The following is a 17,434-nucleotide window of genomic DNA, read 5'->3' as shown; positions in this document are numbered from 1 at the left end:
TACACAACTGGGGGTTGCACAGTGGAAGCAGAAAGACATTAAAACCATGACAGCATGGTGCCAAGAACACAATAATTACAGTATGGGGTGTTGGAGAATGCTTCATGTGAGTGTGTGCATTTCAACATGCTGTGTGTGTGTGTGTGTGTGTGTGTGTGTGTGTGTGTGTGTGTGTGTGTGTGTGTGTGTGTGTGTGTGTGTGTGTGTGTGTGTGTGTGCGTCTTTGTGTGCAATAAACGTCTCAAGAGTTACAGAGTGAACCAAACAGGCATTGGCAGTGACAGCGAGCGTGGGGAGCATCGAGAGAGTGCCGCTGCCAGAGAGAGAGTGCGGCGTCCTCTAAAAAAGGAGGGAGGAAGGAGGTAGGTTAGTTGCCTTGTTTTTTCCACCTCGAGGGAATGGAGGGCAGGAGGAAAGGCAGATGCCTAGACGGACGACTCCTCCGGGTTGGCGTCGGGCAGCACGCTCCTCTGCTGCAGCGTGCGCCTCAGCTCCTCCTTAAAGGGGCTGGAGTAGTCGCTCCCGCTCCCACCCAGCCCCCCGAGCCCGCCGCCGCCAGCGCCAGCCCCGCTAGCCCTCTCCTCCCCGGCTGCACTCAGGTTGAGGCGGATGTAGCCGTTGCTGCCGGAGCCTCGGATGTTGGTGAGGCTCAGGCGGCTTGGGGAGTGGATAGGCTGGCCTGGGATGGTGCTGGGCGACGCCGTGCTGCTCACACTGCTGGGGCCCAGGGCGTGACCGGGAACGATCTTCAGCGAGCCATCCGAGTAGTAATAGTTGGCGCCCGTCTCCCAGAATCGATCCTCGTCGCTGGGCATCTTGCTGGGCACGAAGGTGGGTGGCTCCTTGGGCAGGGTGATGGGGTAGACCAGTGTGCTCTCGAGGGGCTTCATGTCGGCCCCCTTACCCAGTGCCAGCTTCAGCCTCCTGCGCAGGTACAAGGCGGCCACCAGGAGCAGGAGGCAGGCGGCGCCGAGGGTGATGACCAGCACCCAGAACAGGCCCATGCTGCCGTCCGGCGCCCTAGCTTCCATGAAGACGGGAGCGCTGGCCACCACCGCTACCTGGTAGCGCTCCGTCTGGAACTTGACCCCTTGCTCCTCCGAGTAGCAGATGTAGCGGCCTGCTTGCATCTGGCCTGCGTCGGGGACCACCAGGGCTTTGAGGGTCTTGTCAAAGCGCGGCCCCCCCGCTGCCAGATCTCCCAGCTGGAGCTCGCGGTCATTGAGGAACCAGCAGGGCCGAGCCAAGTTGGAGACCAGCTGGCAAGGAAGAACCATGTCAGAGCCCACCACCACTGTCACGTTACGCAGACGAGAGTGCTCTGCGGAGAGAGGGTTAGCAAAGAAGGGTAGAAGGGAGAGAGGGGGTTGAAAGCAGGAGACAGGAGAGAAGGGCCAGTGTCAACCGTAATGATTGCATTTCATATTCTGTACCAGGACAGCTCTTCCCCACTTAATTCAATTTTATTCAGCTCAAATCAAATGTATTCATTCACTTTAGCCCAGAGTTCACTATACTTCCTACTTCTTGCTTTTGCCGCACCCCTACCCCAACTGCCCACCCTCCACCCTCCCACCCCCGCCAACCTACTGTTGGCAAGGGTCGCTGGCGAGGCTCGTAGGCTGCGCTCACCAGGGCTGGGGATGGAGACCGGCTTTTCGATCTTGGCCTTCCCCCGGCTGAAGCGCTCCAGGATGAGGTCCTGTGACAACGAGGAGGTGGACCTGTGGAAATAGTGCGGAAACCAGAGCGGAGAATGAATCACAGCTCTCACCTCTGTGAACTGTCAGACAAATCGCTGCTGGAGGCTGGACAAACGAGCAGAGAGAAATGTGTGTATGTGCGACAGGAGTGTGAGCTCACCCGCGGTGGAGGTCGATGCGGACACAAGCGCGGCCCTCACTGTCCCAGGCGCAGTAGGGGTCCCGGGACAGTAGGCAGTCTGGCTGAGACTGATAGCGGCTGCAGTTGGCCAAGGGCAGCTGGAGAACCTCCGAACGGGAGCCGATGTACAAGTACTTCTACACAGAGCGACAGAAGAGAAGGAACAGAGAAGAAGAGAGAGAGAGAGAGGAACCAGGCAGGACAAAGTGAGAATTAAGCATTGAGTATGTCCAGACCAGAGATGAGAGAGAAGAGAAATGGAAATAAGGGAGAAAGACAGAGAATGACTCACTGAGACAGGGGCACGAGGAGATAATGGGATAATCACTCTCAATTACAATAACATTCTGCCCCAACCCCCCCACCAATCCCAATCCAATCTGGGTTGCACTCTCATGCTCTCTCGCAAAGCCGGTTGTGAATAAAACGGCAGGCCGCTGCCGTGCCAGCTTTAATGGGATAAGCACTGGCCGGGCTCTGGGCTTGAGAAGCACCCAGGCTGAAAGCCACGGGCGGCCAGACATGCCAGGGCTGTGCGCGGAGGGGACCGGTGGAGGAGACAAGTTCCTCCGAATCAAGTGACGGCTTATCTGTCAGGGCACAGAGAAGGGGGAAACAACAAGGCTTGGAGCTCAATTGCCCGCTGCGACAAAAGGATTGTAATTACTGTTATTGTTGAGGGTGCTTCAGATTTCACAACGCCGCTTGACATTAGAAAAGGACGGCGTCAATAAGAAAAAACTTTGGCCGACACCAGTGGCACTGGGCTGCGCGGCGCACAATGCTTGTCTGGTCTCAATGGGTATGTGATTTTTAAGTGCAAGGAAATAATGGGGTATTAACAGCGGAGGATGACTTACATTTCAACACCAATGTCGTTGCATACCAATGAACAAGCACCAATGATGCAATGGCACAGCATTTCATGGGAATGCCGTAAGATTTTGAAGTAGGCTTTTCCAGGGATGTAATTTGGGAACAGGATGAAAAAAAAAAACCCTGAAAGCACTAATCTGGAAATCCATGCAGATAAGGCACACAATAGCTAAGCTCTACTCCTCAGATGGCAGTGGAAGGAAACTCAGTCAAAAATCTTCCAAAAAGAAGGAATTGTTCAAAATAACGGCAAAAGAGCGGAAACACAGAATCGACTCCATTGAGTCGACAGAGGTCGACCGACGGACGCGCTGACACAAGTCGAAGCCAATGAGGTTTGGTGTGGCTTTGTCTTCCTCAGAAATGGTCTCTCAGAGTCTCTTGGAGTTTGCGATTAATCTCCAGTCTCCTGTGCAGACAAACAGTACCTTGGTGTGGGAGATGGTCAGGCTGTCCACAGGCTGGGCCGTCTCAAAGAGCTGGATCTCCTCTATCACATGGGCCTCCGAACCCAGGATTACCACCCTCCGGAGCCAGCCCTCAGCTACGGAAGCAGAGACAGACGAGAGGAGAGGAGAGGAGGAGGAGAGAGGAGAGGAGGAGGAGAGAGGAGAGGATTTGACCCAGTTCAGATCGACTTTGCACTTTCTTTTCCAAGGGGCATGATGCAACATTACGCACCGGTTACAGGTAAAAATCAGCAACGTCTGCAAGGGCAGGCACCTCATGCACCTTAGTAATGATTGTGGTTGTAATGGAGCTGGAGGTGGGGTGGAAGAGAGCGTGAGAGAGAGAAAGAGAGAGCGAGAGAGAGAGAGAGAGAGAGAGAGAGAGAGAGAGGAACAGAGGATTATGTGCTACTTTCATGTAGGGCATTGGGGCCGGGGCTGGACCCCTGTAATGAAAGGTGTTTGAGGCACAGCTGGTGGGGTGACCTTAATTTGTGTTTTGTGTGTGTGTTTCTGTGTGTGTGTGTGTTTCTGTGTACACTTGTGCAGAGTTAAAAGCTGAATCTTCTATTCAGCGAGACTCTTGCATACGTCACTGTGCTACTGCCACGGATAATATGAGAGGTTAACCCTGTACCCAACGGGAGACGACACACACACACACACACAGACAGACAGACAGACAGACAGACAGACAGACTGAGTCACAGCAGCAGGCATATATCATCGTGCGTCTCACAGTGTCAGGAACCAGTCTTGGATAATCCCCCAATCCCGCAGCTCTGCCTGGCTTCTCGAAAAGCATCCACGACAAGCTCTCATTTCTCCCTCCCTCCCTCTCTCTCTCTCTCTCTCTCTCTCTCTCTCTCTCTCTCTCTCTCTCTCTCTCTCTCTCTCTCCCCCCCCCCCCCCCTCTCCTCTCAGACTCCACACATCAGCTGTCGCTGTGCTGCAGCTAATAGCCAATCAAGCCTGCAGCCCCAATTGGCATTGTGAGTGTGTGTCTGCCAAGGGCCCAGTTGAGTTTGTGCCGTGAAGCACGACAAGCATAGATGACTGTGTCTGGCTGAGTGAATGCGTCAGTATTATATATGTGTGTGTGTGTCTATGTTTATGCGTGTGTGTGTGTGTGTGTCCGTTTGTGTAAATGCATACATCCCCAGTGAGCTCGCGCCTGCGTCCATGTGTGTGCGCTGCTGGCAAGCGGAGCTGTTGTCACACTAAGAGTTGCCCACAGTCGCTTTGCCGCCGCAGTGAGCTGCATGGTAAACAGGAGGAGGTCTCTCTCTCCATTCATGAAAGGGGCCGCATTCAAATGCGGGGCGCAGCCCCACGGGCACCGCCGCGCCGTCAGAGTCGTGTTACTCACCTCTCTCATGGCGGGGATTAAGGCTCTGGGAGGGCCGGCTGATTTCAGTACCGGTGCCAAAAGCCAAGAACAAGTGTGCGCATACGGGCCCGTTGGCCACAGACTACAGAGATTAATTAAGATGTGCGTACGTTCGCACTTCCTTTGATGCATGAAGATGTTTCCAGGCCATGCAAATAGAGCCCCTTAATTGAAACCCAACTGAAGCCTATCCAGATGGCATACTTTTCAGCCCCCTCATCCCCCTCCTCCCTAACGCACGTGCACACACACAGCACCCGCCCCACCACCACCACTCTTTGCTGCTATGTTTAATGTTTTTGCCTTATAACCTGTCTTCCTTAATTTCGCCAACACAGAGGCATTGGTGTCCTTGTTCTCTCCTGCTCCTTATCATATGTTGGGTTAAGTGTATATTCTACAGTTGCACCGGTCGCACCGCCATCTCCCAAAAGAGAGCCGCCTCAGCATACCTGTGCCGATGAAGAGCATGCTGTAGGAGCGCTGGTCCAGGGCGCTGACGCGGTCCACCACCAGCTGCGTAAAGTTGACGCCTTTGGCGAGCAGCAGGGGGTGCGCAAGGGCCTTCTCCTCCATCAGCGGGTGCTTCTTGGCAAAGTTGAGCGTGGCGTCGGGCAGCTGCAGCGAGCTGTTATAGCCGTTCTCCCTGTGCCAGTTTGTGATGCACTGCGCCGTGAAGGGTGGAGGGAAAGACACGGACAGACCGACAGACAGAGTGAGAGGAGAAGGCAGGGGAAAATGGGGGCTTGTTAGTTATGATGGGGACACGCTGGCACGGCTCATTGGCTCAGAAATCACACCGCCTCCCCAAAGCACCCCCTCCACCATTCTGTCGAGCTCAGCCTTCTTCCCCCTTTCCCCATGATGTACTCCCATTTTGTTAAGTTCCTCTTCATCTACTCTCTATCTCCCCTCATGTAACCGGCCACACCTCCTCTGTCTCTCTTCCCCTTCTCCTCCTCCTCCTCCTCGCCTGACCAAAGTAATGTAGCCAAGGATTGAAAAGCTCCCAAACTACGGACGACAACCGCAGGCGTAGCGTCTTAAAGTCCCAGTTTGTTCTGACCTACATTAGCCAGGAAGGATAATGTTTATGTGCCAATAAAAAACATTTTTCTTACTAGCCTGACTGTTATGCTCCATACACCCTTTTCCACTCCTCCCTCAGTCCCTCGTCCGTCAATTATTCTCATCCCTTACCCTGCCCCCTCCCCGTCCATGATCCCATCCCTTTTCTCACCGCTCCTGGCCGCGGGCTGGGAACCGCGGCCATGTTGCGCCCCCATGTCTGCGAGGCTTCGCGGTACTCCTTGTAGGGCCCATCGAACACCTTCTTCACCTCCGCAATTTGGTACTGGCACACGGCTGACACGTCCACGTCTCCCCTGAAAGCCGGAATGGGACGAGGACAGGGAAGAGTTAAGAGAGAGAGGAACTAGGCAGTAAGCCACGTGCAGCAATAAATGTATGTCCGTCAAGAGTCAAGAATCAAGAGTTGATCGGCTGTCGTGCCCAAACATCCGTACATCTAATCGTATTCCCCAGGATTTCTCAGTATCTGCACGAGGAAGCAGGTTGATGTATGAAAGATGAGGTCGGGGGTGCCAGGGCTTCACTTTTGCTTTTCCAAGACTGAAAATGGCACCAAAATACGGTATCACCCCGGGACCGGACATATTAATTTTCACGCCCTACAACCGCCAGTGATTCTACAACCGGACCTGTTAATTGGATTACACTGAAGACTGAATTTTCCTCGATTTTTCAATGTCTTTATTTCAAATTAAATTGACTTGAGCGATACTAGGTTTCACCAAATGGATCATTTACGCTGTAAAAACTCTGAAAATACGTATGTCCAGAGAAATTAGACGGCGTTTTCTAATTCAATGGCCTCTTCTTGTTATTTGTTGGAGCCACCGCAATGCCCCCCCCCATCTGGCCCAAGGACACGTTTAAACCCAACATTAAAATGTGTGATTGTCTGAGGAGCTGTCAAATGCTGAAGGGCGACATGAAAGAGTGGAAGAGGAAAGGTCACCGCTGTTCATTTAAATAAGATGATCCACGTCTTGTGATGGCAGCGCTTTCAGAGACCAGAGCAGCAGGTAACGGCACTCCACAAAGAGTTTCTCGGCCCCAAAGTCAGGGCGGATGAAAAAATAAAATAAATAAAAATTCATCTATTCAGAGAGATGATGGGTTGAACTCGGGAGTCATCATTTGCATAATGTTCAATTATCGCTACATTATCTTTATCAAAGCCAAAGGTCTTTAAGGAATCCCTAGCGAGTCACGGGGGGGGGAGATAAGGGTTGTTTTTTTTCCTCTTAAGTTTTGGCTTTAACTGTGGACAAAAGAGAGGAGAAAGAAACTCGAGTTCAAAGTAAAGTTCCCTTAGTGATAGCATATCTACAGTAATTGAAGAACACAAGAGGCTCACATGAAAGGGCCCTGCCCCTGGGAGCAGCCTGTGCCTCGCAACTTCTCCAACTCTCCCGCCTGGTTCTAACAAACCGTGAAGGCTCTGCGTCCGCAGGGCTCGTGGCTTAGCACAGGAACTGGGCATTAACTCGCTGGGAACACACTGTGCTCAATATTCATAGCATCAAAAGGTCTAAAATAGGAACTAATTGTCACGGCTGAAGACTGAATTGCGGTGGCAATAAACAAAGAGTCGACGATTGATAGGCGACGTTTCAGAATTGAACAGTCCTGCTCCTTACTGACCACTGGGCGTGGAAGATGCCGTAGAAGATGGTGCTGCGCCAGTCCTGTCCGGGCAGCGTGAACACGGCCCTCAGGTTGTTGAAGGCCACGTGACGCTCGGAGAGTGAGCACACCAACCGGGCCTTCTGGAAGGTGGTCCACTTCTTCTGCAGGGTCCGGGTGCCTCCCAGATCGCCCTAATTAAGGACGGCGAGCAAGAAAGGCAAGTTCAGGGGTGAGCGGGCGAGGTTATCTTGGCTGTTATTAAGGCTGCAACTCACGATAATAAGCGAGTATTAGAATAATCTGTCCATACGTTTTTTTTTCCCCATTAAAGGATTTATCGAGGCAATTAATTCTCTCATAACAGGCTTTCAGCATGCTGACCCATGGGTGTTTCTAATTTACATGCAAAGCAATGACAGCGAAAACTCCAGCACACAGTGTCTTATTCTCAGTGCTTGAAGTGGAAAAAATAAGTGCCGGTACTCCCTTTAGTTGGGGCGCGGGGGGACGGCGGGTTGTAAATCTGCTTTATAATAAAGAAATATATAAAAGTAAGGGTCTTTTCCCGTGTGTGCAGAACAGCTAATGCTGCATTCCATTGAAATCGGAACTTTAAATAAATCCAACCTTGTACGTGGAAAACTGAAACGGCTATTTAATTTTGAATTTCAGAACTTGCACCAAAGTTTACCAAGATAACAAACATGACGTCACGGCAACATGGTGGCGTACAACGCTGATGGTGAACAACGTTCCCTTTGTACAGATTGTAAAACACGTCCACTGTCGTTTTGAACTACTCTGTAGTTTTTATGTTACATTCACATGGGGACCACCCACTCGAATGACAAGTTTCTGAGTTCCCATGGAACGCAGAATCACTTCCTGCCTTTCGACCTGATGGAGTTTCCATCAGGTCGAAGTTCTGGTCGAGGATTAGAAACTCCAAGAAAACTTGGGAGTTTCTAATCCACCTGAACCAGAGAAACTGGGCAGCAGTTTTGACCAACAATGGAACACAACTGGTGGAATAGAGGAACCACTAACGTCCAACGTCATGGCAACCCCGAGCTGGAGCTCGCAGCTTAAAATATAAGACTCTGACTCAGTAGCAACCAGGGGAAAACAGGCTGTCTGAGAATATCTTTATAATACCAATAACTCCCTCAACCATGTCAGATATTGTAGAAAAGGGATTTGATTCTTTGCTTTTAGACACATGGAGCCATAGTAGATGTCTCTATTGGTTACATGCCAATCATAGGGTTCTAATGACACGAAACCTACAGTCTAACCCTTACCCTAATCCTACAGTGAAACCAATGATTATTGGTACTGTTTGGTACTCATTGGTGCTCTTTGGGACTCCAAATCCGGTATCAGAGGCATGTCCAAAATGTACACTCATTAAATAATGACTCACATACCATCCAGGTCCCTCAATTGTGACCTTTTTTCGGGGAGCGTACTTCAATCTCGTACCTTGCACACCCGGGCCACCCGGGCTACGTTGACCTCGGCGTCGCAGTTCAGCTCCACGGCCCGTTCGCTGAAGAAGAAGTAGATCTTGTCATCGTCGCCCTCCTTGCTGCTGCTGCTCTCCCTCACCAGGGCCGAGCCCACGAAGTCGGGCTCTGGACACAAACACACACACGCACGCGCAAACGCGGAAACGCACGCACGGACACACACACACACACACACACACACACACACACACACACACACACACACACACACACACACACACACAGACAGAAAGGCGTAAAAACCATTAAAAGACCATAAAAGACCATAAAAAAGATGCCTCCATAGAACTACAATACACTTGGTATAGAGAGAGAACACTGACATTGCTAATAATTGAGCCCAATATCACACACACACACACACAAACACACACAAACACAAACACACACACACACACACACACACATCACACAGAAAGATGTATTATGAAAAAAATTCACCCAGAATCTCATTACCTCCGCCTGCCTCCTCCCTTGATCCCTCGCCCCGCCCTCTCAAACTCTTTTCCCGCCATTCCTCGCTCCTTCTCTCTCTTCCACCTTCTCCATCCCTCCATTATGTCCTCTCTCAAGCTCTCTCCCTATTAGCGTCCCCCGTGTCCATTCTCTGCGTTCTCTCGCTCTTATCTCTGCTCCCTCTCTGCCCCGTCTCTCTCCCTCCCCTCTCCCTCTTTCTCTCTCTCTCTCTCTCTATTCCCCCCTTTCTCACTGGCTGTCTTTCCATTTTGTCTCCCCTGCCCTCGCTCTCTCTATTAGCCACTCGCAAATGGACCTCCTTGACTTCTCACTTAGTCCAATTCTCCGCAATCTCTGCATCTCTCTTTCTCTCCCCCTCTCTCTCTCTCTCTCGCTCGCTCGCTCCCTCTCCATTTACCATCGCTCTCCGAACGCTCTATTAGCAGTCCTCATGCAGCACCCCTCTCTCGCTCTCTCTATCTGCAAGTGTACGTTCTTTCATCGCCCCCTCCCCTCCAGTGTTGTATTTCCTGTTGAACTGTCATCTCTCTCTTCGCCTCTTCCACTTTTTTCCCTCCGCTTCCTCAGTCACTCGCGCTCCTGTTGCTTTGTCTCCGTATGCGCCGCATTCCTTCCCTCGTCTCTCTCTCTCTCTCTCTCTCTCTCTCTCTCTCTCTCACTCAACAGCATCATCTCAAAAGCCTCCAAAATCTCTTGCCTTCGCGCGTGTTGAAAAAAGTCCCCCCCCCCCCCCCCCCCCCCCGGAACTCTCTGCCCCCTCGTTCCTGCCACCACTTCTTAGCAGGTTTCACACATCGTTCCACATTTCCACATCGTTACACATTTGTTGAATCAGTCCTTCTTGTCCTTTCTTCTCTCTCTCCCTCTCTCTTTCTATCTCTCTCTCCCCAGCGGCATTGGCAGGACTGTTGCCATACTGGAAGGGAGAACATTGTTTAATTTTTTCCCTTCACAGCCAGTATGTTCTTCTTCACCACACGATGACGACGATGATGATGATTATGGTGATGATGATGATTATGGTGATGATGATGATGATGGGTGGACATGTCGTTCCCTGGCACGCCATCCTTCTGTCCTTCCAGCTATCTCTCTGTCTCTCCTGGCTCTTCACCTATTCCTTCATTTGTATCTTTCCCAATTCTGCCCGGTGTTCCATCCAGGCAGCCATCACCCATCTCTCTCTCTCTCTCTCTCTCTCTCTCTGTTCTTAGTAGTTAAGTAAAGTCATACACTTTAAAGAATTGGTAACATGAGTATGAATAAAAGCAGAGAATACAAAAAAGGTGGATAGACACAGGTACAAGCAACACACACACACACACACACACACACACACACACACACACACACACACACACACACACACACACACACACACACACACACACACACGCGCACGCGCACAAACAGACACACACACAGTCATATACAGACCTACACAGAATTATAATTATAATAGGTATTGTATGAGTAGATATAAGAATGTATATAATAAAAGTGTGTAATTAAGTAAGCAAATAATAAAGTGTATTTATATAGCACCTCTCAAGACACAGTCACCAAGTTATCACAAAAAATAAAAAATATGAATATGAATGATAAATAACAAAAATACAACAACAAATATATTATCTCTACAATTCTAGGAATCTCTTTAGGAATGTCTTTCGATTATCTCAACAACCGTTCATCGAATCCACCAAGGACAAGTAGTGTCGAATTGGTGCAATTTGGACACGTGACAAGTGTAATAACAATAAACTTTGAATAAAAAAGCAAACAGCAAGCCGCTATGTGCAGCTGGGGCGCTTTGTGACATCATCATCCAATTCCACTAAGCGGGGCACTTTGTGACATCATCAGCCAATTCCACTAAGCTGGGCGATTTGTGGATGATGATGCCACAAATCACCCCGCCACTTGCCACTTGCGCATCTCGTGCTTCACATAATATTTACCGCGCGAGATGCGCACCTGGCAAGTATCTCCACTGGTGCTGGAAATGCAAGCTGAGCGCCGGGCGTGTGACCTTCAACGTCACACATGCCTGCGAGAGGAGGACACCCCTGCGCGGCGAGCGGAGCGTCTGGCAGTCCATAGAAACATCAATGAATCATTGAAGAAACCTGGACTCAATGATTCCTCCTGAAGTTGTAATATGCCTATATTTTCACATTTTGGGCTTATTTTTTATTGCAAAGTTGTCCTTACATTTTGTTAAACTGCGCCATTTTGAACGGGCATGCACTGGAAGGAGTCTGTCTGTCTGTCTGTCTGTATGACTATGAATGTCCTTCAATTATCTCGACAACCGTTCATCTGATCTACTTCACACTTGGCGGGTGCATTGAATGGGCATGTACTATACAATAATAATAATAAGTATAGCTACAGGCAGCAATAGGCAGGTCGAGTTTAATTGTGTTTGGTAAGTATTATAGTTTTCTGAAATGCAGCACGATTTTCCAAGTACATTGAATGCTGCTTCAGGCCTCCCCGGTTAGTCGTCTCCTGTTTGTTCGTCTCGCAGAACAACCACTATGCGGTCTACACAGCGCAACCCTCCGAATGCGCATGAGGACCCAAAGAAGGAAACCGGACTTACATAATTTATATAACATCGGTTGTTGAGGTCACAAAGTGGCCCGCTCCTGAAACTAACAAATCGCGTCAACATTCTTCAATTTCTGGTAAAATTACGATAGTTTTCCACTAATTTCTGCTTCAAATTACATTGATATTGATCAAAGTCGAACGACAAGACATCTGAAATGGTTCTAACGAGACCTCAACCATGTCTGCGCGCACTGTGACTGTTGTGTTCCAGATGCTTTATGCCTAAAAAACACCAAGATTAAAAGTTAAAAAAGACCAGATTTTCCGTAGTCCAGATTTCCCGGAGCAAAATATAATAATAATACATTAAACCAAAGGTGTATAAAGTGCCAGGTACCACAAAAATGTTGAAGGACTTATATGTATAATTTTAATGTAAAATCTGATGTAAAATGACATATTTTATATATTTAAACATGCAACTAAGACCTTTCCACAGTCTATTGAAAATGCACTCTGATCACATCCGTCACATTTTGCAGAAAAGACTTCTTTTATTCATTCTTTTATCCATTTTCACATTCCCCTTTCACTCTCTCTCTCTGCCCCTTACCGTTGAGCCAGGCAGGCAGATACTCGCTCTTCATGCTGTAGTGCTGCAGGCCCAGGTTCCTCAGGATGACCGGCTCTGTGCCCAGGAAGTTGTTGAGCGTGGCCGAGAAAAGCTCCTTATCTGGAACCGGTCACAGGATAATAAACAACATCTGGCTTCAGTTTGGCCAATAACATGCGGTTTTCATGTTCATGTTTCATCATGAACAGAAGCTATAGCAATAATATAAAAAAACATGGATGACTGGATAAGTAAGACCAAAGAAAAACAAGTTGATTAATAAACTGGGAGGGGGGGGGGGTCCTGCAAGACTTTAAGGAACAGCCTTTTTATAGAACAGCTTTTAACTTATAGAGATAAGAAATATCAAGGAACAGACCCACTTACCCACTATCAGTCCAGTGTGGCCCTTTGCAGGATCATAGGGGCATTTGCCCTTTCCGTCCTCTAGGGCGGCGGTGTCGAGGCTGAAATAGTCAGCATTCTGCACGCACGCACACACACACACACACACACACACAGTGGTCAGTGGTCATAATGTGTGAAAATACAGCTGCAAGTCGTGTCTGTCGACAACACCGCAGCCTCAAACCTCGCCATGCTGTCCCGTCCTGTCATTCTCACAGACAGCTCACACACACACACACACACACACACACACACACACACACACACACACACACACACACACACACACACACACACACACACACACCACACACACACACATTCTTTCCACTCTGAATTTATTTTTAATTTGTGACACTGCAATCTTAGCCCAACGGCCCACACCTCAAGCTGACACCTGTCAGCGAGGGCTAGCTATGATGCACCGTCTGAAAGGCGTGGAAGAGACGGAGAGAGAGAGAGAGAGAGAGGGATGGGGGAACAGAGAGCAAGGAAGACAGGGCCACTGACCACGTAGATGCATTTGGGCTGGAAGGCATAGGTGCCGCAGGTGTAGAGGTGTGTGTGGTTGTAGCTCTGCAGGAAGCGGATGTAGTTGAAGCACTCGGTCTGTGGTGAAGAGGGATGAAATTAATTTAAACAATGCAACTGAAGTCCATTTTTTCTAGGATTCTAGATTTATATATATATATATATATATATATATACATATCAATTACATTACAAAATTATTTATTGGCATGGTGAATATAATACTTTGCAAATCTTGGCAGACACAGTGTAGACATGTGTGTCTAAGAATACATAAATTACACCAATTATATTTTTTCATCCGATTTTTAATCAATCTAGATTAGAATTAACAATTAATTTTTGCCAAGTATTTTGAGTTGCATTTTCTACTATCAAAAGTGTCAAACAAATATAGTTATTACCCAATTGTTTTTGCTTGGGATTTTTATTATAATTTTTCTCCTTGGTATTTTTCTGGCTGCAAGTGTCTGGCACATAGCAACCGCCAAACCCACAGACATGGATGAAGTGTCGTTGGATTCGGGGCCGATCAGACATTTTGTGGTCAACGTTTGATCCACATTGATCTATATTTAGAGCAGGAATATGTGAAAAAAACGTTGCCAATCTACGTAGCTGAATTGGCAGAGCGGGTGGGGCTGGGGTGGTGCAGCAGGGCGCTTTGTGACATCATCCAATTTGGTATATATGTGCAGGTGGCTCTGGAAGGGCTTTCCTATGGGGCGCAGTGTGCTGCGGTGCAGACTCCATTGCGGCGCATTGGTTGCTTCCCGCAGGGTGTGCGCTGGGTCGAGACGAGAGGGAGCCGATGCTGCGTTCCATGGGAGCTCGGAAAATTTGTTTGAAATGATGCTGCGTTGCGTGGGAACTCTGAAAATTGTAATTTGGCTTGATGGGAAGTGATGCTGCGGTACACGGGAACTCGGAAAACGGCAATTGGTGACGAACCTGGACCCCATGCATTGCTGCCTGCAGCTATATTTATTTTCATTATTATAAGTTCTTTGAATGGATGCTCATTTGGAGTTAATTTAATTTGCATTACTGCAATAACCAATTTTCAATAATACATTTGTCCTATATCGGAAAGCGGGTGATATCCAAATTAAACCGGCTGTAATATGTGAATCCGATTTTTGTTTCTCAAAAATCAATGAATATGTTTATTTTTATTTTTAATGTCTTACAGTAATATCTCTTTCTCAAGCCCGGGTGCAGACGACAAAATTAGTATAAAAAAGACCGTTCCCCAAATCCATTGAGACGCGGCTTTAAACACAATGCGCCAATCTTGGCATAGCATGTAAACAAATTACGCCTAGACAGCAGAGCGCGTTTCAAAAAGAAACTGGAGGGCTGAAGTCACAGTATTTGATGAAAAAAAACCTCTTCCTTATTCACGGTTTCCTTTTGATACATATTTAGAACGCGGTGCTAAGGCTTTTTGTAGCTCTGCTAGCATCATTAACTTTCCACTGCCAGGGTCAGCAACCTTTAGTACTGGAAGAGCAATTTTTGAGATATTCTTTGAAAATGTTAAGGTAGATTGATAAAATATTTGAGCCCTTTCATACTTACTTATATATTTATATTCATCATCACTGTAATGTATACATTATAATAAGGGACTATTTTATGTTTGATGATATACAGTATAGTATGCACTATTAGGTGCGCATTGATTTGAATGTGCAGTCCAACGTTGAACCAACCACCTAAAGGAACAAAAAATCTCCATCTCTGTTGAATTTATTGATAACGCATTTGTGTTATGAAGGCCGCAAAAACAGCAATCACTAACACATACTATTCGGGGAAATCACATTCCATGTGTGATAGCATGCCTGTGACGCGGCCCCAGAACGCGATTTATCCCCCATATACAGTAACAGAAGGCGGCCCGCTTAATGACCTAAAGTACATTTTTATTGTTTATAAAAAAAATACGTATATATATATATTTGTAACACACCATAGCCATGACCTTTTTGTTAGCAACTGATATTGTACATTGTTGTCCATTGTAAAGTGGAAAACAAATAAATAAATAAATAAAATACAATTTTTAATAATAAATATAGCTGCAGGCAGCAATACACAAGGTCCAGTTTAATCATGTGAGGTACATATTACAGTTTTCCGAACATCCGTACAGACCATCATTTCGTATCGACAGTTTTCGGGGTTCTGTGGGGTATGAGTTAGTTTTCTGAGAATTTTCTGAAAGAGTTGGAGTGTAGCTCTTTACCTGGTTGTTCTTCCCCTTGGTGGCACATTCCCGCTTCTTATCCTGGGGTGCTGGCCAGTCGATCTGACGGGGAGAGGAGGAAGACACTATGCTGATTAGGGTTAGGGTCAAAACAGTGGTAAACGGAGAGAATAAGAAATGCATAGTTAAGGGGGACGGGGAAAGGGAGGAAAAGAAAGAAAAAAATGAAACAAAGCGACGCGCGGTGAGAGACTAACTAATGGAGACGGATGGAGAGGGAATTGAGGGTGAGTAAGGGGCAGATGGTGAGAGAGGTGTAGTGACACAGAAGCAGGTGGACCCACACGCGCACACGCGCACACACACACACACACACACACACACACACACACACACACACACACACACACTGCTTGAGTCACCCATCCACCCCCCCATCCATTCAATCGTCCACTATTCCGCTAAGACGGACAACAGGTGGGCTCCTTACTACCGCTGGAATCTAACACCAGCACTGTGATGACGTGTGTGTGTGTGTGTGTGTGTGTGTGTGTGTGTGTGTGTGTATGTGTGTGTGTGTGTGTGTGTGTGTGTGTGTGTGCATGTGTGTGTTAGTGGAACAGAATGTGCCCATTTCCTGTATTCAAATTGGTATATATGTGCCCACACTGTTCATGTGTGAATGTGTATGTGTGTGTGTGTGCGTGCGTGCATGCGTGCATGCGTGCATGCGTGTGTGTGTGTGTGAGGGCGCGTGTGTAATAGCTGTTCATTATGGAGCCAAATCAGATAACAATTCCCAAGCGATTCTCTCTCTCTCTCTCTCTTTCTCCTTCATTGCGCCGCTGTAACTGTATTGATCTAAAATGCACCAATTATTGAGAGAACGAGGCGAAACTAGATTGAGTTGTGGAAGCCTGCGTGTGTGTCCGTGTGTGAATGACATATGATTTCCTATATACAATATATATATATATATATATATATATATATAATTTTTTATATGTATACGTATATATAAAGGAAATACACAACTTGATAGTGGTATGTGTGTCTGTGGGTAACACACACAAACACGTACATACCCAAACAGTATATATGAGTATATGGACTACCCATATGAGAGGAAATGGGAGCTGTCACCAGCTGCTCATTTTTTGGAGCTGTCGGAATATCTGCACGCCGCCAGTGCTGATATTTGGCAGATATCTGTACAATATTACCGTCGGGTCGAGGGGCCTGACCGGGCGGAGGAAAAGGAACGGTTGCTGTAATGGAGAGTTGTATTTGCGTGGTTACCACGTGCCGATTTGTGCTGGGCCATTCGTCCGTAGGGAAAGTCTGTGGAATGGCGGCGAGATTCGGGGGCGCGTTGAAAAAAACGTTGCCGACCTCCTCTTGGCTTCAAAATTTGGGAATTAGACTGTTAGTGTTCCCCAGACCACTCCCCCAAGCCAAAGATAAATGTGACCGTCGGTCATCTATAATTAGCTGCACATAAGCTTTACGGGCATCATTACCCGCTCTGTTTTGTCTCTTCTTGTGCAGATGCCGAAGCGCGTTTCATTTCCGAGCGGAGTGATCGTAGATGCCTATCAAGTCTCCGCGATAACAAACTTGTGCGTGTGTGTGTACGGTGCTCTATTATGATTGATGGATTTAGTAGAAATGAGAAATGTCTCAGATCGCAACGGATGCACTCGGCCACCGGGGGGCTCCGTGTTCCGCCATTGACTTGAATGACCTGACGGAACATGGGAGCCCCCGGTGGCCAAGTGCATCCATTGCGAT

At 47.9% G+C, this 17,434-nt stretch overlaps 1 protein-coding gene across 1 annotated transcript in view; it reads right to left on the bottom strand.

The window, feature by feature from the left end:
- Nucleotides 1-425: 425 nt before the first annotated feature.
- sema4c (sema domain, immunoglobulin domain (Ig), transmembrane domain (TM) and short cytoplasmic domain, (semaphorin) 4C) overlaps nt 426-17,434 on the bottom strand; it is a gene marked incomplete at its 3' end in the record, with an annotated part of 68,863 nt that continues 51,854 nt past the window's right edge. Inside the window, exons 4-15 of the mRNA XM_080003161.1 lie at nt 15,683-15,745; nt 13,411-13,509; nt 12,880-12,976; nt 12,493-12,612; nt 8,797-8,948; nt 7,330-7,505; nt 5,840-5,984; nt 5,052-5,265; nt 3,189-3,304; nt 1,864-2,021; nt 1,633-1,724; nt 426-1,321 (exon numbers count right to left, since the gene is read on the bottom strand). Coding sequence (XP_079859287.1) covers nt 426-1,321; nt 1,633-1,724; nt 1,864-2,021; nt 3,189-3,304; nt 5,052-5,265; nt 5,840-5,984; nt 7,330-7,505; nt 8,797-8,948; nt 12,493-12,612; nt 12,880-12,976; nt 13,411-13,509; nt 15,683-15,745 — 2,328 coding nt within the window. The remainder of the gene's footprint in view (nt 1,322-1,632; nt 1,725-1,863; nt 2,022-3,188; nt 3,305-5,051; nt 5,266-5,839; nt 5,985-7,329; nt 7,506-8,796; nt 8,949-12,492; nt 12,613-12,879; nt 12,977-13,410; nt 13,510-15,682; nt 15,746-17,434) is intronic.

The sequence above is a fragment of the Zeus faber genome (genome assembly GCF_960531495.2).
Source record: "Zeus faber genome assembly, chromosome: 7".
NCBI classification, from domain to species: Eukaryota; Metazoa; Chordata; class Actinopteri; order Zeiformes; family Zeidae; genus Zeus; species Zeus faber.
Note: the sequence above shows the minus strand (reverse complement) of the source record. Positions and strands in the feature narration are given on the sequence as shown.